Raw genomic sequence first — 25394 nt, forward strand, 5'->3', positions numbered from 1 at the left:
TTTATTCAGTGTCATGGATTATGAGTACGGCCTGATGAACTATTGGACTGTCGAACTGGCTGCTTGAACATACTGAATCTCAGCACTTTTCGCCTGTCTACTGGACTACGTTTGTCTGCTTCTTGTGTTCTGGATACTGTTCCCTTGCTGCCTGCCTTTCCGTGTTGTGAACCCTGCAACACCATTTATTTGTACTAATCTGTGCCTCTACATTGTACTAGAGCAGGGCTGTCAAACTCATTTAAACTCGGGGGCCACACGATCGAACAAACATTCTGTCGGGGGCCGGACTAGTAGATTAAAGAGAAAGAAAAAGAGAGATAAAGAAATAAGAGAAAGAGGGAGGGAAAAGGAGAGAGGGAGAGTGCGTGAGAAACAAAAGATAAAGTCGTGAGAGAGGGGTAAAGAAAGGGAGAGGAAGAAAGCAATCCTAAGAGAAATAGAAAGACAGAGGGAGAGAAAAGAGAAAAGAAAGCACGAAGGGTATGAAGAGAGAAAGAGAAAAGAGAGAAAGGGTAAAAAGGAAGTTAGAGCAAAAGAGGTTAAAAGACACAGAGAGAGAAAGAGATAAAGAGAGACACAGAGAGTGAAAGAGACAGAGACAGAGTGGGAGAAAAGGGGTGGAAAAGAAAGAAAGAAAGAAAGAAAGAGAGAAAGAAAGAAAGAAAGAAAGAGAGAGAGAAAGAAAGAAAGAAAGAAAGAGAGATAGAGAGAGAGAGAGAAAGAAAGAAAGAAAGAAAGAGAGAGAGAGAGAGAGAGAGAGAGAGAGAGAGAGAGAGAGAGAGAGAGGGTAGGGTTACTTTAACTTGATTACTTCTATCCAATCTTGTCACTCCTAACATAGTCCTCAAACACTTCGTCTCAAAACCATTCAACTTCCTTCTTAAATCTGCGTTCAGGCTCCAAGTCTCTGCACCATACAACACAGTCGGCACAGTCACACTCTCATACAGTCCCCTCTTAACATCCATACTCATTGGGAAATACTGCCCTAAAATGTTGATGTTTTTTGTTCTGCTATATGTGCACTGAGATTTTTGTAATTAAACCAAACAAATCAAAAGGAAAAAAAATAAAAATAAAACAGAGACTCCCCCCCAAAAAACGCATCTCTAAAACGATTTTAGAATTCGGTGTAAAACAAATTATAGTAAACCAAGTACATTGGAACCTCGCTAGTTCGCGGTTCCACTTTGCGGGTTCAGAGCTTCGCGGATCTAAAAAATATACCTTACCTTTTCAATAAAAGCATTTATTGACTTGACGCCATTAAGCGCGAGCTTATGTCAACCGAGGACACGGTGTGGACACTCTTATTGTGAAGGGGAGGGGGAGGCCCTGACACAATGCTTAGTCATGGTGAGTAACCGCTTCGCTCATCCCCCCCCTCCTTTAACTCCTCCCACCTCACCCCCTTCTTATGTGGCGCTCAGTTTATCATGGAGGAACTCAGCGACGTAAGTATATTCTCTTCCGTCACATTTCATCTCAAGTTTGACTTTATTATACCAAAAGCGAACGGTTGTTTGTACTACCTAAACACGGCTAATTGTGTGTAGTTTTGTGTATTTGTTGTAAAAGCCGTTCGATGCCGTTAGCTAAAGTATGCTGTTATTGTCAGAAGGTAGCTCTTTCACTTTCATTAAAATGAACACAGAGCATTTTTTTAACTGTTGTTTCCCAAAACGCTTCACAAACACTCATCAAATATCACATTTTCATGTTTTTATTTTCAATATGTAAGCGGTAGTGTTAACAAGCGAAAAAATACTGTATACTGTATACCTGTATACGTTTTTTTAAGCATTTTTGAAGGGGCGCCGCTACTTCGCGGATTTTCAGTTTTCCCGGGTGGTCTCGGTCCCCATTAACCGTGATAACCGAGGGATTACTGTATATCTTTTTGTAGCGCTTGCAAAGAAAGCGGTGCGCTTGTTTCTATTTTGCATGCTATTAAATATTAACACTAATTAATTACACTTCAGCTGCCTGACTGTGTGATGCATTCAATGAAGTAGGACATAAACAAGCTCGGCGTGCGCCTCCATCTCATCAGTTCCAACAGTTCATCATGCGGCAATAAATTAGAAGCCGTTGTGCGATTTAAAGGGCCGGCGTTTTACAATTTTCTATTAAAACCCCCACGTGTCACCTTTTAAATTTTAACGGGCCGACTTCGAAAAGGCTTTGCGAAAGTACAGCGTGCGTCTTCTAGAATAGACTATATGAATATTTTGCATCATTTCTGGGTCATAATTTTATATCTTACTATAAGGACTTCTTGTTTAAATTGTTTAGACTTCATTTTATTATTATTACCGTAAATTCCGGACTATAAGCCGCTACTTTTTTCCTTAACTTTCAACCCTGCGGCTTATTCAGTGATGCGGCCAATTTCTGTCATTTTTCTAACCGGCGGCGCTCGAGTGTTGCTACCATTAACTGCCCTGTCAAAGCTATGTTATTATTATTAAAGCTTTGAAAACTCTCTCGGTGTACCGTCTTTCTTTGTAAATATGTGTAACCCATATTTAATATGTATTTGCAACTGTATATTTTTGTAATGTATTTATTTGTATTTATTTTAGACACTTATTCTGATACGTTTTGCAGGGGGGAACGAAAAATGAGGGGCGGAACAAACGCGGGGTGCCGAGTTTAAGTGGGGACCGCTAAAGGTGAGGGACAGAGAAGGAAAGAAGAGGGGGTAAAAAGTTGGTTAACTGTTCATCTGATATATTTTTCCCACCCTTACCTTTGGAAATATACACTTTTTTCCTTGGATTACTTTCAACGGGTCCTGGACTCTGCAGGTCTGCATCAAACCTTAAGTACCGGTATCATTTTCCGTTCATTTTGCCGGCTGTGATTTTTGGAGTGTGGACTTTAATGAAGGACATTTAGTTTCAATCGCGGGACTTGAAGTTGGGTTTGGGTTCATTTTATGTTTGTGTTACATGTTTAAATGCGGGCGCATGCGGCTTATATACAGGTGCGGCTTGTGTATGTACAAAATTGTTTTTCCTCTTAAAATGTTGGTGGGTGCGGCTTATAATCAGGTGCGCTCTATAGTCCGGAATTTACGGTATGTCTACTGCAAAATCTTCTTATATTGAAGTCTCTGTTGACTTTCAGAGCTAAGGAGGGAAAAGCATGCTCAGATTTGGTTATAATTATTAATATCTAGACCAGTGTTTCTCAACCTGTGAGTTGGGAGCCAAAAGTGGATCGCATGCCTTTGTATTGGTAAAATAATGCTGAGAAGAAAACAGAAGGTCAATTACATTCCTTAACAGTAGATTGGGATTATAACCTGCTCAATCTCGTATACCTGGTGAGACGGAATGCGTGTTTTGGCGCCAACAGCCCTCAGCGCTGATTGGTTCAGAGACTCCTTTTAATCCCCCGGCTTCCAAGAGGAAGCCGTCAGACCATTTGCGAACCTATGCTCCCAGCTAGGCAAGCTAATACCTTCCAGCATTTTCCTACCCTGTTTTCTCCTGCCTGATACCTGTTGCCGACCTGTTTCTGGACCCGTTTCTGCCCTGCTCTGCCATCCCGACCACCGACCTGTTTAGCCCTGTTTCCTGCCTGATACCCGTTGCCGACCTCTTTTCTGGACTTGATACCGCCCTTGCTCTCCCGTCCCGGCTAGTGACCAGTGTCCCCGCTACCTACGATTATCCTCGCTCGACACGGAAGTGCCACTTCCGTGTTTCAGCTACCTGCTACCCGTGTCGGTCGATCATCGGATCGTGGAAGCAAGCACTGCTCTTTATCAATAAAACTGAGTAAATGAACGCTACTGGGTCTGTCTCCGTTTCTGGCTTGTGACAGTTTGAGAGGGACCACATCTCATTTTATTGTGATTTTGTTTGTTTTATTTTATTTTTCTGCCTGTCATAATGGGCCATAAGACGGTTAGTGATAAAGGGAAGAAAAAGTGAAAAACAGTGACAGCAACGATCAAAGCCGAAGAAGCAAACGATTGCGAAATATGAAAATAGTGTACGAGTGTCTGCCATTGAAGTATTTAAATGGTTTAAAGATGTTTTACTGTAAGCGTTTTACCGGTATATTAATCTTTATTACCGTAAATTCCGGACTATAAGCCGCTACTATTTTCCCGAACTTTCAACCCTGCGGCTTATTCAGTGATGCGGCCAATTTATGTAATTTTTCTAACGGCCGCCAGGGGCGCTCGAGTACAAAAGGTAAGATTATTATTAAAGCTTTGAAAACTCTCTCGGTGTACCGTCTTTCTTTGTAAATATGTGTAACCATGTATAATATGAATTTGCAACTGTATATTTTTGTAATGTATTAATTTTAGAAACTTATTCTGATATGTTTTGTACAAGCAAATGAGAAAGAAGAGGCGGGGCAAACGCGGGCTGACGGGAAGTGGAGTAAAGGTGAGACGTGTTTGACAGTGGATACATATTTTTCCCACCCTTACCTTTGGAAGTATACACTTTTTTCCTTGGATTGCTTTCAACGGGCACCCGGACTCTGCAGGTCTGCATTAAATCTTAAGCACCGGTATCATTTTCCGTCAATTTTGCAGGCTGTGTTTTTTGGACTTTATCGGGTATGGGTTAGTTTCGTGTTTGAATTGCGTTTTTCAATGTGGGCGCATGCGGCTAATATACGGGTGCGGCTTGTGTATGTACAAAATCGGTTTTCCTCCCGAAATGTGGTGGGTGCGGCTTATAATCAGGTGTGCTCTATAATCCGGAATTTACGGTAACTACATTAGAAATGCTTTATAGTCAAAATGTTTTTCTTTTTCCCGGACTAATTTCCTACCATTGATTATTCATACTCATCTAGCAGAGTGATAGCAATGAGATCTTCAAAGACAAAGAAAACAAACCTATAAATTAGCTTGTTTGATGAGGTTCTGAAAGTAAATTCTTTGATATGTGAAGCTCATTATATTTGGAGCGCATGCTATAGAACAGGGGTGTCCAACTCATTTTAACTCGGGGGCCACACGATAGAACAAACATTCTCTCGGGGGCTGGACTAATAGATTGAGGAGAAAGAAATAATACAAAGAGAGGAAGAGAAAAATAGAGAGGTTTGAACAAAGAAAAAGAGAAAGGGAGAAAGAGCGAGCGAGAGATTGTGAGAAACAAAATAACTAAAAAGAGAAATAGTGAGAGAGGGGGAAAGAAAGAGAGAAACAGAGAAATCCAAAGAGAAATATAAAAAGAGAAGGAGAGAAGGAGAGAAAAGTAACGAGAGAAAGAGAGAAGGGGAGAAAGAGAGAAGAGGAAAGAGAGATAAAGAAAGAGAGAAAAAAGAAAGCAACGGAATAAAGGAAGAGGATCAAAGAAGGTAAAAAGACATGGAGAGAAAGAGAAAAATGAGAGAGAAAATGAAACAAGGAAGAGAGAGCAAAAGGAGGTAAAAAGACAGAGAGAGAAAGAGACAAAGAGGAATAAAGAAAAAGAAAAAGAGATGGAGTGAAAGGGAGATAGAGAGTGAGAGAAAAAGGAAGAGAGAGAGAGAGAGAGAGAGAATGTGAGAAACAAAATAACTAAAAAGAGAAATAGTGAGAGAGGGGGAAAGACAGAGAGAAACAGAGAAATCCAAAGAGAAATATAAAAAGAGAAGGAGAGAAGGAGAGAAAAGTAACGAGAGAAAGAGAGAAGGGGAGAAAGAGAGAAACAGAGAAATCCAAAGAGAAATATAAAAAGAGAAGGAGAGAAGGAGAGAAAAGTAACGAGAGAAAGAGAGAAGGGGAGAAAGAGAGAAGAGGAAAGAGAGATAAAGAAAGAGAGAAAAGAGAAAGCAACGGAATAAAGGAAGAGAGACCAAAGAAGGTAAAAAGACATGGAGAGAAAGAGAAAAATGAGAGAGAAAATGAAACAAGGAAGAGAGAGCAAAAGGAGGTAAAAAGACAGAGAGAGAAAGAGACAAAGAGGAATAAAGAAAAAGAAAAAGAGACAGAGTGAAATTTAGATAGAGAGTGACAGAAAAAGGAAGAGAGAGAGAGAGAGAGAGAGAGAGAGAGAGAGAGAGAGAGAGAGAAATAAAAACAAAAGTACAGCGTTTGTTTGAGGCACCTGGCTCTGGCAACATCAAGTGGACATATGTCAACCTGCAGATGGTTTTTCTCTTGCGCTTCCCTCAGCGTTGTCCCGCGGGCCGGATTCAATCCCTCAGTGGGCCTGATCTGGCCCGCGGGCCGCCTGTTTGACACCCCTGCTATAGAATGTAAACAACTCTTCCCAGGTTCAACCAGGCTTATATTTCTATGTCAGTGAATGGATGGTGTTTTTATAACTGTTATTAATGTCTTCCGGGCTAATAAATGATTGCTTACTCAACAAAAGGGGCAACTTGGCCTTTTTCCAGTGAGTGCAGTGTTCATTTGACCTGTGAAAAGCGATGGGTCCCGGGGACTCGCATGCTCAAAAATCTATGGGTCCCCAAAATTTAGTGTTATCCAGGTTGAAATTGTAAATAGTATGAATATATATACCGTATTTTCCGCACTATAAGGCACACCTAAAAGTCTCAATTTTTTTCAAAAGCTGACCATGCGCCTTATAATACAGTGCGCCTTATTTATGGATCAACATTAAATCACAAGGTCTCGCAACTTACGCAACAGCCGCCGACTCGATTTTCCCCCGAACGTGGAGTAGTCCGCAGTGTGTGCTGGGATTTATATACCGGCGTTTCATTGGCTAACCAATGTGTCAATCATCATTTGAATCGATCACTATTGGCTAAAGTTATTCGGAGCCTCGGATAGGCTAGAGGGCCGAAACAAACCCTGCAATTGGCCGAAAAAGATGTGTCAATCATCCGTTAAATCGATCGCTATTGGCTGAAGTTGTTCGGAGCCTCGGATAGGCTAGAGGGCCGAAACAAACCCTGCAATTGGCCGAAAAAGATGACTGAATAGCAAGCTTGCTAAACTACGCCATAAAGAAACATGTTTCATTAGTCTATTTTTGTAAATATTTTACTCCACTGGATTTACTTCACTCACGGTTGTAAGAATACCATGATTGCGTATCATTATTGACCGTGAAAACTTAGGTGAGCTATGCGGCTTTATATTTTCCCGGTATCTTGTTTTAGAACGATCTTGATGTTGCTGTGATGAGTTGAGTGAATTCAACTCAATTCCAAGTGTTTATTGTCATATGCACAGTAAAGTTGCGGGCGAAAAAGAAAATAGAAACTAAGGAATGGTTGGCATTTCTTAAATCCCAAGACTTTAACCTTCCGAATGATATTTGGAACGATGCATTTGAGTGATTGGTGACATGACTGACTGTTTTGTCGACGTTCCCATTGTAGTGCCTTATAATCCGGTGCGCTTTATCTATGGAAGATATAGGACCAAAAACTATTTTTTGGGGGTGCGCCCTATAACCCGGTGCGCCCTATAGTGCGGAAAATACGGTAATTGAACATTTATTTAAACCTGTTGGAAAACGGCATTTTCCCAGCAACCAGACCAAAAAAAAGCACAAGCGCAATATCCTCAAATCTTTCGTTTTACGAGACTGTTTGGATCATCGTTCTGGCTCACTACGAGCCCTTCGGGTTGGGAACTCGCTAAACTCGGCACAATCTGGGACATAAAACATAAAAAAAATAAGAGTGCAATTCTAGGGGGAAATATAGAGGAAGAAATTAAAGAGGTGACATTTTATGAGAAGATAACTTTTTAATTTCATGTCGATAAATAGTTGGTGGGCCCAAGTCAGGGGCGGAGCTACATGGTGGCCTTTAACACTATTAAAAATGCGATTTCCCTGTCAACTCATGTTTAAAATATGTGTTTATTGGATTCCATCAAACCCTGAATGTGGATTGTATGACCTTGACTTCTCAGTACAAGCTTCTCTTAGTTCAGGGGTGTCAGACTCATTTGAACTCGGGGGCCACACGATAGAACAAACATTCTGTCGGGGGCCGGACTAGTAGATTAGAGAGAGAGAAAAAGAGAGAGAAAGAAAGAAATAAGAGAAAGAGGGAGGGAAAAGGAGAGAGGGCGGGACAAAGAAAGATAGGGCGTGAGAAACAGGAGATAAAAAGTCGTGAGAGAGGAGGAAAAGAAAGGGAGAGGAAGAAAAGATGCAAAGAGAAACAGAAAGAAAGAAGGAGAGAAAAGAGAAAAGAAAGCGCGAAGGGTAGGAAGAGAGAAAGAGAGAAAAGAAAAAAAGGAAGTTAGAGCAAAAGAAGTTAAAAAGACACAGAGAGAGAAAGAGACAAAGAGCAACCAAGGAAGAGAAAAAGAGAGACACAGAGAGTGAAAGAGGCAGAAAGTGGGAGAAAAGGGGTGAGAGAGAGAGTGTGAGAAACAAAAGATAAAAAGTCGTGAGAGAGGAGGAAAAGAAAGGGAGAGGAAGAAAAGATCCAAAGAGAAATAGAAAGACAGAAGGAGAGAAAAGAGAAAAGAAAGTGCGAAGGGTAGGAAGAGAAAAGAGAGAAAAGAAAAAAAGGAAGTTAGAGCAAAAGAAGTTAAAAAGAAATAGAGAGAAAGAGACAAAGAGCAACCAAGGAAGAGAAAAAGAGAGACACAGAGAGTGAAAGAGGCAGAGAGTGGGAGAAAAGGGGTGAAAGAGAGAGATAGAGAGAGAGAAATAAAAGAGAAAAAGTCGTGAGAGAGGGGAAAAAGAAAGGGAGAGGAAGAAAAGATCCAAAGAGAAACAGAAAGACAGAAGGAGAGAAAAGAGAAAAGAAAGCGCAAAGGGTAGGAAGAGAGAAAGAGAAAAGGAAAAAAGGAAGTTCGAGCAAAAGAAGTTAAAAAGACACAGAGAGAGAAAGAGACAAAGAGCAACCAAGGAAGAGAAAAAGAGAGACACAGAGAGTGAAAGAGGCAGAAAGTGGGAGAAAAGGGGTGAGAGAGAGAGATAGAGAGAGAGAAACAGAAGATAAAAAGTCGTGAGAGAGGAGGAAAAGAAAGGGAGAGGAAGAAAAGATCCAAAGAGAAACAGAAAGACAGAAGGAGAGAAAAGAGAAAAGAAAGCGCGAAGGGTAGGAAGAGAAAAGAGAGAAAAGAAAAAAAAGGAAGTTAGAGCAAAAGAAGTTAAAAAGACACAGAGAGAGAAAGAGACAAAGAGCAACCAAGGAAGAGAAAAAGAGAGACACAGAGAGTGAAAGAGGCAGAGAGTGGGAGAAAAGGGGTGAGAGAGAGAGAGATAGAGTGTGAGAAACAAAAGATAAAAAGTCGTGAGAGAGGAGGAAAAGAAAGGGAGAGGAAAAAAAGATCCAAAGAGAAATAGAAAGACAGAAGGAGAGAAAAGAGAAAAGAAAGCGCGAAGGGTAGGAAGAGAGAAAGAGAAAAGGAAAAAAGGAAGTTCGAGCAAAAGATGTTAAAAAGACACAGAGAGAGAGAGAAAGAGACAAAGAGCAACAAAGGAAGAGAAAAAGAGAGACACAAAGAGTGAAAGAGAAAGAGACAGAGTGGGAGAAAAGAGTGGATAGGAAAGAGAGAGAGAGACAACTAAATACAAGTCCAGTGACTTTGTTCGAGGCACCTTTCTTTGGCACCATCCAGTTGACATATTTCAACCTGCAGCTTGTTTTTCTCTTGCGCTTCTCTGAGTGTTGTCTCGCGGGCCGGATTCAATCCCCTAGCGGGCCTGATCTGGCCCGCGGGCCGCCTCTTTGACACCTGTGTCTTAGTTCTTAAAGACACAAGTCATTGTCAAGTCAAGTCAGGTTTAATTGTATAGCCTTAATCACAAGGAGTCTCGAACGGCTACACAGACCACAGATTATTGCAAGCCACTGTCACGAAACGGAACGGGACTGTCATGAAACGGGTCAGGAATCAGGAAGTTGGAACTCATTTGCGTAGACCACAGGTGTCAAAGAGGCGGCCCGCGGGCCAGATCAGGCCCGCTAAGGGATTGAATCCGGCCCGCGAGATAACACTCAGAGAAGCGCAAGAGAAAAACAAGCTGCAGGTTGAAATATGTCAACTTGATGTTGCCAAAGAAAGGTGCCTCGAACAAAGACACTGGACTTGTATTTAGTTCTCTTTGTCCAGGTAATATCATGCATTCTTGGATGTAGATTTCAAACTGCCAAGAATTTGAAAATACGGTAATTACGGTGGAACCTCGGTTTTCGAACGCCTCTCAGTTCGAACGAATCGGAGTCCGACCAAAAATTTCGAGAAATTCTTGCTTTGCTGTTCGGTCAAAAAATCAGAGTTCGAACGCTAGGATGCGATGCTGAGCGGCGTATGGGTGTAGATGGCTCTTTTCGTGACCAACTGTTATCGCTGTTATCGTTTTGCTTTCGCTTTAAATAGAGGTGTACCAAGTGTTTTAGCCCCTAATTTTGCCTCTGAAGAAAGTCAGCAGCAAAGTTACTACAGGTGAAAAAAGAAAAGTAGTGCGTACAACTATTGAATTTAAGAAAGAAATAATAGCAAAATATGAAGGAGGTGTGCGAGTGTCTGATCTTGCTAGGGAATACCCCACTGTCCACCTGCGCCTTCTGCTGACCACCACAAAGGTAAGAAATCCTATTCATAATTCTTTTCTTTATCCTTTTGTTTCATTTTTACACGTTCATGTCAGCGTAATCTTTCGTACGGATTTCATTTAATTTCATTATGATAACGCGAACGTACGATTAGCCTGGGTTTGTCATGTCCAGCATGGTCGCCGTGGCGACCGGCTGGCCCCGCCCCCTTGGCACCGGCTGTAGCAGATTTTCTAATTTGCGTGTGTGCTTCTTAAGGGCGGGTTTTGGGGATTGCCGGTTGCGGGTTCATTGCATTACTTTGCATTAATATGTTCTGTTTGACTGGAGGAAACCTGTACTTGCCCGTTCTGAGTAAAAGCCTGTTTTGTGAGTATTCCTAGTCTGAATTCCTGTTTGCCTGTAAGCCTGTTTTTGTTTTTGTCCTTGAGTGTTGGACGACTTATATTTACTTAATAAAAGTAACTGATCGTTAACGCGAATGAGTTCACCCTTTCTGCCTCCTGCCTCCGATCTGGTCCGGTCCTGTGACAGGGTTAGCTTAATGTTTACGTCGAACATTCAAGGTAAACATTCAGGGTGTTGTAACGGAGACCCCTTTCCAATGAACCGCTCACCACTTGTTGTGGCGACCCGGCTGCTAAATGACTTGTGAACGACCTGATTTTTTTTATTTTTACACGTTCATGTTAGGGCAATCTTTCGTACGGAAGATTACGATAACGCGGACGTACGATTAGCCTGGGTTAGCTTTATGATTACGTTAAACATTCAAGGTAATCATTCAGGGTGTTGGAACGGATTAAAACGCTTTACATTATTTTTAATGGGAAAAATGATTTCGGTGATCGAACAAATCGGTTTTCGACCAGGGTTCTGGAGCGGATTATGGTCGTGAATCGAGGTTCCACTGTATATTTATTTGACTTTTTGCAGTAAGTTAAAATTGACGCTGTGTCAAAGTTCAGAGGAAGGCAGGATTGAACGGCGGGGTCACGATAGCAACACCACTGTTATCATAGTCTCCTCATCATAAGCTAAAGAACCATGAGAAGAATTACGTAATCACAAAGTCTTCTCAAGTTATTGATTTAGCTAGCTTGTTCTTGAATTTCGTCATGCATTTAAGATGATAAATTTGCTCCAATATGGTTGTGTGGAAAGAAAGTAGGTTGGAATGATGGGCTGTGTGAGTGAACCTGGGACTCCTGCCAAAGCTGCCAGGCCAATTTGATGGGGACTGTCCCAAAAAGTATCCCGAAATCCATTACTGCTTTAATAGCTGAGAATATAAACAGGTTTATGTGGTTGATAAATTAGGTCCAACGATGCCAAAAGGTCTATTGTGCCTGACAGGCAAGTTCTATTGAAAATCCTCTGGAACCGTAGGTCTTCAGTGTTGGGAGGAGGGTTGGGTAGGGTTACTTTAACTGGATTACTTTCAATGACTTTTGGATGACTCCAATACCAAATATGCTAATAAAAGACAAAACAAACTAAATATGACTAAAACCATGACTCACAACACGTGGTAAGGTTTGTCCCCTGGCTTTGATCTCTTTGATCTCCGGCAAAACGAACATAAAATGCGACAGAAACAAAATGAAAATAAATCCAAACTGCTTGCCAACATCATAGCAGATTTTGCTAAAATATAAACTAGGTTACTGATGGTGCTTGAATAATACTGAATTATTTGATTTAATGTCCATGTCACTGGAATTGTTATATGAAAGAAGTTTGCTTTTTGTGCGTGTTTGAAATGAAATATTATCAATGGAGCCATAGAAACATATTTCTCAATCAATCTTATCCTATTGGAACATTTTTGTCGGGCTTTCACTGGGTTCAAAAAGGTTATATGCGCCATTTTAAAAAAAATGTCTTCATTTGACTTTGATTCCTCTGCACTAAGCTAAAGACACATCAAGTCATTGGCTATGACCAAGTCCGAGAATAAACAAACTAAAATGTCACATAACCAATATTTTATCTGACCAACATGCCAACCAATGTTCCCTCTAAGCTGCGTGTGTGCTCAATTGCGACTACCCAGAGCTTTTCCGCGCACAAGAAAATCTAGCCAGCTCACAAAAATCAGGGCTCCAAATTGCTAATTAAGAAGTCAAAGTTACAGTGCATGAAGGTAAAAATACACGGGTTCCCCTGACGTTGTGTTCTAAATGCGGTATTTGGAAGTCAAAGTCGAAGTCGAACGAAGTTGAGTAAAGTCGATAGAGTTTTTCGAGAACCGGCTTCTTCGGCTCGGCTCACCAAAAAGAACCGGCTCTTTCGGGTCCCAAACGGCTCTTCAGGTTGTTTTTGCTTCTTTCATCCCTATATGACCAAATATTATGTAAATTATGCACAAAATGACTTAAAGGAAGGGGCAATAGAAAAAAAATAAAAAACAAAACAAAATGAAAAAGTAGTGAAAAGCTGAGAAAAAAGAAGGAAAAAAGGCAGAAAAAGAAAAGAAAAGAAAGAAACAAAGGGGAAAAAAATGAAATAGAGAACAAAAAGAAAAAAGTAACAGCTAGGAAAAAATTAACAAATTTTGAAAGGAATTTTTAAAAAAGTGGAAAAAAAACACAGATAAAGGACGAAAAAGTTTGTGTTGCATTCAAATAATTTCCAATTATATCGAGTGAATCTTGTTGTCAACATTGTACCTCCTCCAAAATGTAACTTGATGTCAAGTTTTGGACATGTTTGATAATGATTTAGTTGCCACACTTGGGATTACTGTTTCTCACTGTTGTTTCAAGCGTCGCTCACCGACTTTGTGTGAACGCTCAGACCCGTAAGGAAAATTACAGGGAACATTGATGCCAACTATAGAAAAGTAAATATACACAACTGTTTATTTACGAAATTACATAAATAACAAAAACACAAACAAATCACACTAAATACAAAACACAATACATCAAAAGAAACAGGCGTTCATTTCTCATATGAAATCAGCTTAGACTTACCCTTTGTTCCTGACAAGAGACAAAGGTCTGGAAGCCTGGCGCTACACCAAATCCTAGCTGATCGATGAACGGAGGTTCGTCCTGCGAGTGAATCTGAACCTTGATGCCGGCTTCAAATGATGTCTCATCTGTTGAGAAGAACACAGCTTCAATTCAGATTCAGATTCAGATTCAGATATACCGTCAATTCCGGACTATAGAGCGCACCTGATTATAAGCCGCACCCACCATATTTTAAGAGGATAACCGCTTTTGTACTTACACAAGCCGCACCTGTATATAAGCCGCATGCGCCCACATTAAAATATGTAACACAATCACAAAATTAACCCAAACCCTACTTTGAGTCCCGCGATCTTAACCGAACATAAGGTACACAGTTCATAAACCACAGCCGGCAAAATGGACAGAAAATGATACCGGTACTTAAGATTTGATGCAGACCTGCAGAGTCCGGGTCCCGTTAAAAGTAATCCAAGGAAAAAAGTGTATATTTCCAAAGGTAAGGGTGGGAAAAATATATATCCACTATTGTCTGCCGTGTCCACAAACACTCACCTTTACCGGTCCCTACTTCCTGTCATCCCCCGCGTCTGTTACGTCCCTTCTTTTTAATTGGTCAGTCCAAGACTTATCAGAATAAGTGTCCAAAATAAATACAAATAAATACATTACAAAAATATACAGTTGCAAATACATATTGTACATGGTTACACATATTTACAAAAAAGACAGTACACCGAGAGAGTTTTCAAAGCTTTAATAATAATATTATAACTTTCATCCCAAACCGTGCCTGTGAAGGGTAGCAAAACGCTACTAACAACACGCTTGCAATACAGTTAACGGGTCTGTTAAAAAAACATACCGTTCATGTAGAAATCTTGGTAAACTGTTCTCATCTTCCTCCCTATAATTGACGTCATCAAAGTTGTCCCTTCTTTAGTATGGGAAAGAGACTTTGTCATTCTTGTACACGTGTATACAGAACGAAATGTCGATACATCTGACCCGCACAGTTTCCTTGAATGTACAGATATAAATGAAATGTTGTATTGAGTTGGAGTATTGAAGTACTAATAATATACTCAATAATTATAGCTATGTATAGTATTTTACAGTAGTGCAAAGAGTGCAAGAGGAGCAGCTAACCAGATGTGCAAAATGGGCAGTCAGGTAAACAAGTCACTATACAATAACAATAACAGTGGAGTACGATAGTGCTGAGGAGAACAGATGTGCAAAGGAGTGGATATGAAAATTATGATCAGCTTAATGTTGCATATGACTTATATGGAGAAGTCAAGTTGTTTAGCCTTTAATGACAAAAAGGCTGCACAGACCACCATTACAACTTCCCTTGATCAGAAACTTGCTGAAGCATGCTGTTTTTATTTGAAGTCAGTTTTAATGATTGATAAATTGTATTTTTGATAATGAATTGTCATGTACTTATTGATAGATTAAACTATTGAGATGAAAGTGAGTAGCAGGGTTGGTAGGGTTACTTTAACTTGATTACTTTCAATGACTTTTGGATTACTCCAATACCAAATATGCTAATAAAAGAAAAAATAAACTAAATATGAATAAAATGACTAAACTTCCATCTGTCCTGCCATGTCTGGTATCTTGCTCGTGTATCCAGTATCCGGTATTGATTCCGTCCTGTCCGGTATCTTGCTCTAGTATCCTAATTCGATCCCGTCCTGTCCAGTTTCATGCTCCAGTATCCGACATCGATCCCGTCCTGCTTATGTATCTAGTATCATGTATCCGGTATCAATTCCGTCTGTCCCATCCTGTCCAGTATCTTGTTCTTGTATCGTGTATCTGGTATCGATCCCGTCTGTCCTGTCCGGTTTCGGTCTTGTCCGCCCCTGGCTTCCTGTTTTCCCGTGCCTGACTTCTCTGTCTCACTTCTTTTGCCCAGTGATCGCCGAATTGCTGCCATTTGTGTCCCGGGAATGACTGCACCGTTCCCGTAAAATAAAGCTTGTGTGTTTCTTTAAGAACATCAATCGGGGGAAGCAATTATAGGCAGGGTTGGGTAGGTTTACTTTAACTTGATTACTTTCAATTACCTTTGGATTACTCCAATACCAAATATTCCAATAAAAGACAAAAGAAACTAAATATGAATAAAATGACTAAACTTTGTGCAGGTTTGGGGAGTAACGGAATACATGGAACGGCAAAAATGATGTTGGCAAGCTGTTTGGATTTATTTTTATTTTGTTTCTGTCGCATTTTATGTTTTGCCGGAGATCAAAGAGATCAAAGCCAGGAGAGAAAGCTTACCACGTGTTGTGAGTCATCATTTTATTCATATTTAGTTTCTTTTGTCTTTTATTGGCATATTTGGTATTGGAGTAATCCAAAAGTCATTGAAAGTAATTACCGTATTTTCCGCACTATAAGGCGCACCTAAAAGCCTTTATTTTTTTCAAAAGCTGACCATGCGCCTCATAATACAGTGCGCCTTATTTATGGATCAATATTAAGTCACAAAGTCTTGCAACTAACTTGCAGCCGCCGACTAGATTTCCCCCCTAACGCCAAGTAGTCCACGGTGTATGCTGGGATTTATTTACCGGCGTTTCATTGGCTAACCAATGTGTCAATCATCAGTTGTATCGATCACTTTTGGCTAAAGTTATTCGGAAGTAAAGGGGGCGGATCCTTTTTATCATTTACAGGCTGGCATAGGCTAAAGCGGCAAAACAAAGCCTGCAATTGGCCGAAAAAGATGTGTCAATCATCAGTTGTATCGATCACTATTGGCTAAAGTTATTCGGAGGTAAAGGGGCGGATCCTTTTTATCATTTACAGGCTGGCATAGGCTAAAGCGGCAAAACAAAGCCTGCAATTGGCCAAAAAAGATGAATGTGAATAGCAAGTCTGGTTGTCTACGGCATAGAGGAAACATGTTTTACCATTCTGTATTTGTAAATATTTTACCCTCCTGGATTTACTACAGTCACGGATATAAGATGACCATGGTTGCACATTATTATTGAACACAACGACTTTGGTGAGCTCCTCCGGCTATATATTTTCCCTGTATCTTGTTTCAGACTGAACTCGATGTTTCTGTGATAAGCGGTGCAGATAATGGATGGAATGGAGTGTCTATTTTTAAATTAAACTCAATTCCAAGTGTTTATTGTCATATGCACAGTAAAGTTGCGAGCAAAAAAGAAAATAGAAACTAAGGAATGTTTGGCATTTCTTGAATCCCAAGACTTTAACCTTCCGAATGATATTTGAAACGATGCATTTGAGTGACATCGTACGGACACCGCATCCGCACGTATTCTCGACACGTATTTGCTTCTTTGCAAGCTTTGGGAATGTTAAGGGGGTAATAAGTTGGACTGAACTATCTGACTGTTTTGTCCACGTTCCCATTGTAGCGCCTTATAATCCGGTGCGCCTTATGTATGGAAAATATAGGACCAAAAACTATTTTTTGGGGGTGCGCCCTATAACCCGGTGCGCCTTATAGTGCGGAAAATATGGTAAGTTAAAATAACCCTGGTAGTAATTCACCTCTAAAGATCGCTGTATCCTTGAATGAAGACGAAGCATGCACATTTTAATAAGTCGCACTATGGAACCCCAAAGGATACTGCTTTGAAAAATTCATAAGTCTACTTTCAAATGTTTTGCGTGAAATGAGATTTTCAGCCAGCGACAAGTCTTGAAAGCCGGTGTGAATCCCTGTGGGCACCATCGAAAGACTGAGCGAGCTTGATTTTTCCGGTAGCCACTAAAAAGTGGAACCTGATGGCTTTGGTCAGAGATGGAGTATGCCACAGTCAAATGCTTAATTCTATTGGCTAGCAGGAGAACTTATCACAATGGTCAGATAGATGGATAGATAGATAGATAGATACTTTATTCATCCCCGTAGGGAAATTCACACTTCCAGCAGTCTACCCCGTTGTTTATTAACAGATGAACATGATGTCCTAGGGGTGCTTGTAGCGAAGTGGATGACGTCACGCCAGTCCAAAAATTCGACATCCCTGCAACAGATGGAGAACTTTTCTTTGTGAAAATCCAGGGATACACCACCTCGTGTTAGCAAGTCCGCCTCCTCTCCGATTCCCCCCGGCTTCCGTGTCTCTGTTTAGCGGCGTTGAAGCCGGATTGCTCCGGGTAGCTCCGGGTGGCTACACGTTAGCGTCCGGAATGCTAAACGTGAGCCACGTTTCCGCAAAACACAGCAACTGCGCTCCCTGTGCGCTTCGATGTTTTCCACCAGCACTCGATGATCTTATTTGGTCGTGAGTTCGCATTTACCATGATTACGGATGGTACCGAAGACTTATAACGCCGCTAGCCGCTTCGCTAGCTCCGGCTTTTCTTCCACGATAGGCCCCTTCATCACGCCGGCACGAGAATTTTTCAGGGCAAGGAGTTGAAATTCCTTGAATACACGCATTTTTGTGCGCTAAAACCCATGTCGATAAGATAGAAGTAATCCATAGTGTAGTTGTCAAAACGGGAAGAAAAAACACCGAAGATAGGAGCAGACAATAAAACAATAGGGCAGCTGCTGGAAAAGGCAGCCGCTCGTGGCAGCGCTGCTTGCGAGAGGAAACTAGAAATTGCCAAGCGATGAGACTCATGGTGTTTGATGACTAACTGAGGTTGAATCATAGAGTGCCATCGACTCGATAACCTGTGTTTACCTCAAGCATGACAATGTCAAGTCAAGTCAAGTCAAGTCATTTTTATTTGTATAGCCCTAAATCACGAAGAGTCTCAAAGGGCTTCACAGATTATAACACTATATTACACCGACTATTTTTCAGCCGACGAGAAGAGTGGGTTATTCATATGCTATGTGATCTTGGGATCACCAGAAGACCGGCACTCTCAGATCGTAGGCTTCGGACCGGGACATAGGGGCAAATCGGATCTGAAAGTTATGAGGGAGCAAGTCCATGTATGATTTTGTATAATACTAATAGAACCTTGAAATCACATCTAAGGCTAACTGGGAGCCAATGCAGGTTAGCCAAAATCGGTGTTACCGATGGCTACCAGCAAAACAAAAGCTGCAGTTAGGCTAGTTCGAACGCCGGTAATGCGTGAGTGCGTACGCTAGGGTGCGATGCTGAACGACGTACGGGTGGAAATCGCACTTTTCGTGACAGACTGTTATTGGTTTTGCTTTCGCTTTTAATATAGGTGTACGAATTGTTTTAGCCCCTAATTATGCCTCCCAAGAAAGTCAGTGCAAGCAGCAAAGTTGCTACAGGTGAAAAAAGAAAAGTAGTGCGTACAACTATTGCATTTAAGAAAGAAATACAGTGGAACCTCGGTTCTCGACCATAATCCGTTCCAGAAGCCTGGTCGAAAACCGATTCGGTCGATCACCGAAGATCAATTTTCCCATTAAAAATAATGTAAAATTGTTTTAATCCGTTCCAACACCCTGAATGTTTAGCATGAATGATCAACGTAATCATAAAGCTAACACATGCTAATCGTACGTTCGCGTTATCGCAATATTCCGTATGAAAGATTACGCTAACATGAACGTGTAAAAATAAAATATCAGGTCGTTTACAAGTCATTTAGCACCACAAGTGGCTAGCGGTTCTTTGGAAAGGGGGCTCTGTTCCAACACCTTGAATTTTAGGCTCAGTTCCAACACCCTGAATGTTTACCTCGAATCATAAAGCTAACCCAGGCTAATCGTACGTTCGCGTTATCGTAATCTTCCGTACGAAAGATTACGCTAACATGAACGTGTAAAAATAAAAAAAGGATAAAGAAAAGAATTATGAATAGGATTTCTTACCCTGTTCCTCGATAAACACATACATTGTAACACTTGATAAAAGTTGGTCACGAGGGGTGGGGGCCATCTACACCCGTGCGCCGCTCAGCATCGCACCGTAGCGTACGCACTCACACATCACTGGTGTTCGAAGACCATTTTTTGGACCGAACAGCGAAGCAAGAATTTCTCGAAATTTTGGGTCGAGCACCGATTTGTGCGAACTGAGAGGCGTTCGAAAACCGAGGTTCCACTGTAATAGCAAAATATAAAGGAGGTGTGCGAGTGTCTGATTTTCTTCCCACCGTCCACCTGTGCCTTCTGCTGACCACCACAAAGGTAAGAAATCCTATGCATGATTATTTTCTTTATCATTTTTTTATTTTTACACGTTCATGTTAGCGTAATCTTTCGTACGGAAGATTACGATAATGCGGACGTACGATTAGCCTGGGTTAGCTTTATGTTTATGTCAAACATTCAAGGTAAACATTCAGGGTGTTGGAACGGAGCCCCCTTTCCAATGAACCGCTCACCACTTTTTGTGGAGACCCGGGTGCTAAATGACTTGTAAACAACCTGATTTGTTTTTGTTTTTACACGTTCATGTTAGCGTAATCTTTCGTACGGAAGATTACGATAACGCGGACGTACGATTAGCCTGGGTTAGCTTTATGTTTACGTTGAACATTCAAGGTAAACATTGAGGGTGTTGGAACGGAGCCCCCTTTCCAATGAACCGCTCACCACCTGTTGTGGAGAACCGGGTGCGTAAACGACCTTGTAAACAACCTGATTTTTTAATTTTTACACGTTCATGTTAGCGTTATCTTTCGTACGGAAGATTACGATAACGCGGACGTACGATTAGCCTGGGTTAGCTTTATGTTTATGTTGAACATTCAAGGTAAACATTCAGGGTGTTGGAACGGAGCCCCCTTTCCAATGAACCGCTCACCACCTGTTGTGGAGACCCGGGTGCTAAATGACTTGTAAACCACCTGATTTTTTAATTTTCACACGTTCATGTTAGTGTAATCTTTCGTACGTAAGATTACGATAACACGGACGTACGATTAAATTAACCCGGGTTAGCTTTATGTTTACGTTAAACCTTCAAGGTAAACATTCAGGGTGTTGGAACGGATTAAAACGATTTACATTATTTTTAATGGGAAAAATGATTTCGGTGATAGAACAAATTGGTTTTTGAACAGGGTTTCTGGAACGGATTATGGTCGAGAACCGAGGTTCCGCTGTATATATATATATAAATATATATAATGTGTGTGTGTGGGCTATACTGCATGAATGACACTGTTTGAGCGATTTTCATAGGTACATTTATAGTAAGAGATGTGGTGCATCGTGGGTTTTAGTCATTTCTGGTTCCTTAGAAAATTCCTAAAACAGCAGCTGGAATCGATTCATGTGTCGGATGTCTGCTTCCTGATGTATTTTCCACACTGTTTGATTCTCATTATCACCTTCTCTGTAAAATTTTCGGTGTTCTAACAATTACAGAGCGCTGCAACATGGCCGAGCCTTTATCATTTCTCTTTTTAGACTTCAAACAAGCAGCTTGCCTGAAAGGCCCAGCAAAAAAAAAAAAAAAACATTTTGAATTGGCAGTGTACAAGGCTGATGCGATTCTCTTTTTAACAGAAGTCAGAGTCATATTTTATCCATCCATCCATTATCTGCACCGCTTATCCTCAGTAGGGCCGCGGGGGTGCTGGAGCCCATCCCAGCTATATTTGTGATGTTCTTTTTATTTTATGGTTATAGTGAGGATTTTGCATCCATAGATTTCTTGAGTCTTTCACTGTCTCATCAACTTTTATTGTTTTTGGATATTTTCCCCATCTTATTATCGGCCTATCAGATCCTTTGTCAATGTGTGGGATGTCCAGGTGTTTCTTGTTTGCCTTGTTTGTAAGATGTCACAACTGGAATACAGCTTTATTTATGATTTTTTTTTTTTTGGCACCAGATCAAAATTCAACTTAGCTTATTAGAAGTGATCTGGCAAATGTTGTTTTAAGTTATAGAAATGAAGAAAATGTCTTTAAACAGATCTAAAAGAGTAGGATGTTGTAAAACCAACCAAAGAATACTTTAAATATAGTGAAAAAGTCCTTTGAACCCTATAGGTGTGTGAATGTGTGTGAATGGGTAAAGTGTGAAGCACATTGTAAAGCGCTTTGGGAGGTCTTCATTGACTTGAAAAGCGCTATATAAATGCAGACCATTTACCAGTTTACCATTTGTTTGTCACGGTTGCCCATTGCCCTCACTTGGGCCCGCCCGTTTGGTGCCAGCTGCTGCTCGTTGACAGATTGGCTTCCCTCCTATTTAGACTCAGTGCTTTCATTCACTCCTTGTCAGTCCGTCAATGGACTTCTTCACTTGCAAGACTTGTTTTTTCACTCTGTCCGGTATCCTGCTTGTGTATCCAGTATCCGGTATCGATCCCGCCTGTCTTGTCCTGTCTGGTATCTTGCTCCAGTCTCCAGTATTCGGTATCGATTCGATCTGTCCTGCCATGTCCGGTATCTTGCTCGTGTATCCAGTATCCGGTGTCGATCCTGTCCTGTCCAGTATCTTGCTCCAGTATCCGGCATTGATCCCGTCCTGTCCCGTCCTGTTTGGTATTTTGCTGATGTATCTAGTATCATGTATCCGGTATTGATTCTGTCTGTCCCGTCCTGTCCAGCATCTTGCTCTTGTATCCAGTATCAGGTATCGATCCAATCTGTCCCGTCCTGTCCTGTATCTGCTCGTGTATCCTGTGTCTGGTATCGATCCTGTCTGTCTCGTTATGTCCGGTATCTTGCTCCAGTCTCCAGTATCTGGTATCGATTCCATCTGTCCTGCCATGTCCGATATCTTGCTCGTGTGTCCAGTATCCGGTATCAATCCCGTCCTGTCCGGTATCTTGCTCATGTATCCGGTATTGATCCCGTCCTGTCCAGGATCTTGCTACAGTATCCGGCATCGATCCCGTCCTGTCCCGTCCTGTTCGGTATCTTGCTGATGTATCTAGTATCATGTATCCGGTATCGATTCTGTCTTTCCCGTCCTGTCCAGTATCTTGCTCTTGTATCCAGTATCAGGTATCGATCCAATTTGTCCCGTCCTGTCCTGTATCTGCTTGTGTATCCTGTATCTGGTATCGATCCCGTCTGTCCTGTCTCGTTTCGATCTTGTCCGCCCCTAGCTTCCTGTTTTCGCTGTCTCACTTCTTTTGCCCAGCAATCGCCGAATTGCTGCCGTTTGTGTCCCGCGCATGACTGCACCGTCCCCGTAAAATAAAGCTTGTGTGTTTCTTTAAGAATATCAGTCGGGGGAAGCAATTTTTTGTGATCATTATGTGGTATAGGTATTGATGATTTAGGTATACAGTGGAACCTCGCTAGTTCGCGGTTCCACTTTTGCGGGTTCAGAGCTTCGCGGGTCTAAAAAAATATGCCTTACCTTCTCAATAAAAGCGTTTATTGACTTGAGCAAGCGCGAGTTGATGTCAAATGAGGACACGGTGTGGACACTCTTATTGTGAAGGGGAGGGGGAGGCCCTGACACAATGCTTAGTCATGGTCAGTTACCGCTTCGCTCACCCCCCCTCCTTCAACTCCTCCCACCTCACCCCCTTCTTATGTGGCACTGTTTATCATGGAGAAACTCGGCGACTCGACGTAAGTACAGTATATTCTCTTCTGTCACATTTCATCTCAAGTTTGACTTACTGTATACGTTTTTTTAAGCATTTTTGAAGGGGCGCCGCTACTTTGCGGATTTTCAGCTTTCGCAGGTGGTCTCGGTCCCCATTAACCGCGATAACCGAGGGATTACTGTAGTCTTTAAAAATATCTACTTTCATAGCTACTGATTGTTCATGTCAAATTCAATGAATAAATAAACAAATTAATAAAAGTCTGTATAAATAAGGTAGGGTAAATAAGTGCATTATGGAAGAAGCTCAAGCAGCTCTCTGAACGCCTTTTCTTCCACAATGCAGCTGACAGTTTATAATGACCAAACTCATAAGATTTTCATGAATTGCTTGCTTTCTGGGCACGCCATAGTTAATCACATCATTAAAAATGCTACCGCCAACTAGTTTTTCTCTCTCATGCCGGGCACAATATCAAATCAGATGCAATATATCCTTTATAGCACTTTTCATAGAATAATTTCTCAAAGTGATTATAATTCTTCAAATTGTCAATGTTCTGGTTTGCCCGCGTCCCTGCGTCCTAGACGCATTATTTTTGCTGGGGACGCATGGTGTCAAATCAACGTGCGTCCCCGGGACGCAACTTTTTTGACACCAAATTGTCATTATCATTTTTTAACAAAGATTCACCGCACTCCAAACTTTTCGTCAGGCAGATCCGCCATTGTTGTTTTGGTCTCGCGGTTCGAGTTTTCGTCTGCACGTCGATCTCGGCCAACGAGATCTCGTCGCTTCGAGATTACGTCATTGTTGTGGTGCTTGTCGTCGAGGGAAGATGAAGGCTAAGTATGCCTCCGAAAAAAATGAGTATTAGGTGAAAATCAACACAAAATTGGTAATTTCTTCAGTGTCAGTGAAAAATCGAAACATAACGCCGAAAGTGATAACAACGGCAATAATTCCGGCACGAAAAAACGGCGGAGAAATTCTTCGGAAGATCGCGATGGCAAGGAAAACACGTGTGTTGAACCGAACGACTCGACGAAAGAAAATAAACAAAATAATACTCCTAAGCAAGATAAGGACTTTTCTGCCAAAATGGACTTAATTTTACTCCTGGTTACGCTATGAGGAGGATGATAATGGATTGGACCTTGAGAAGGCATTACAACTGTGGCGTGACAGCAAACCACGAAGAATATATGAACTGAAAAATCTGAAGTGATAACTGCTTTGTATTACAAATAAACTGTGACCCATAGATTTTTGAGCATGCGAGTCCCCGGGACCCATCACTTTTCACAGGTAAAATGAACACTGTGCACCCGTGTATGCATGCAGAGCGTTGCTCGGCAACGTGATGTCAATTTGCATCATGATGTAAGCGTTCTGCTCTGTGCATGTATTTCATTAGTCTGTCACAGATTTATGAAAGGTTCAACATGCTAGCCTGCAGGGGAGCTGTGTTCACATCACTGTTGATAACTCAATTATTGTGCAGCGGAGCACTCAACGAATTGACGAGATGAACGGCGGTTTTCATTTTAATAGCCATTTTTTAATTTTTATCTGTTTTGGCTCGATTTCATCCACACTTTTTAGTTGTTTTTAACACATTTAGTCAATCAAACCTCATATTTCTTAATTCAAACTGTTGTCAACTGTTAGTAAATACCTTAGACCAGGGGTTTCCAAACTTTTTCAAACTGAGAGCTACTTAAAGTTACTATTCAACACAAACATTTACTCTTGTCTTCTGAAATAACAACTTATAAGATAGATAGATAGATAGATACTTTATTCATCCCCGTAGGGAAATTCACACTTCCAGCAGTCTACCCCGTTGTTTATTAACAGATGAACATGATGCCCTAGGGGTGCTTGTAGCGGAGTAGATGACGTCACGCTAGTCCAAAAGTTCGACATCCCTGCGGCAGATGGAAATCTTTTCTTTGTGAAAATCCAGGGATACACCACCTCGTGTTAGCAAGTCCGCCTCCTCTCCGATTCCCCCCGGCTTTCGTGTCTCTGTATAGCGGCGTTGAAGCCGGATCGCTCCGGGTAGCTCCGGGTGGCTACACGTTAGCGTCCGGAATGCTAAACGTGAGCCACGTTTCCACAAAACACAGCAACTATGCTCCCTGTGTGCGCTTCGATGTTTTCCACCAGCACACGATGATCTTATTTGGTCGTGAGTTCGCATTTACCATGATTACGGATGGTACCGAAGACTTATAACGCCGCTAGCCGCTTAGTTAGCCCCGGCTTTTCTTCCACGATAGGCCCCTTCATCACGCCGGCACGAGAATTCTTCAGGGCAAGAAGTTGATTCCTTGAATAAACGCATTTTTGTGCGCTAAAACCCATGTCCATAGGATAGAAGTAATCCATAGTGTAGTTGTCAAAACGGGAAGAAAACACCGATGCTATTACTATGTTATTAGTATGTTATAACTATGTTAGCAGTATGTTC

General features: G+C 41.4%; 1 protein-coding gene across 2 annotated transcripts in view; it reads right to left on the reverse strand.

Moving 5' to 3' along the window:
• LOC148364830 (acid-sensing ion channel 1) overlaps nucleotides 1-25394 on the reverse strand; it is a 425191-nt gene that overhangs the window by 57146 nt on the left and 342651 nt on the right. For both annotated transcript variants that reach the window (XM_088339028.1, XM_088339027.1), the window contains one exon: nucleotides 13449-13576. In XM_088339028.1, coding sequence (XP_088195154.1) covers nucleotides 13449-13576 — 128 coding nt within the window. The remainder of the gene's footprint in view (nucleotides 1-13448; nucleotides 13577-25394) is intronic.

The sequence above is a fragment of the Urocampus carinirostris genome, chromosome 6 (genome assembly GCF_059441175.1).
Source record: "Urocampus carinirostris isolate Australia breed hairy pipefish chromosome 6, RoL_Ucar_1.0, whole genome shotgun sequence".
NCBI lineage: Eukaryota > Metazoa > Chordata > Actinopteri > Syngnathiformes > Syngnathidae > Urocampus > Urocampus carinirostris.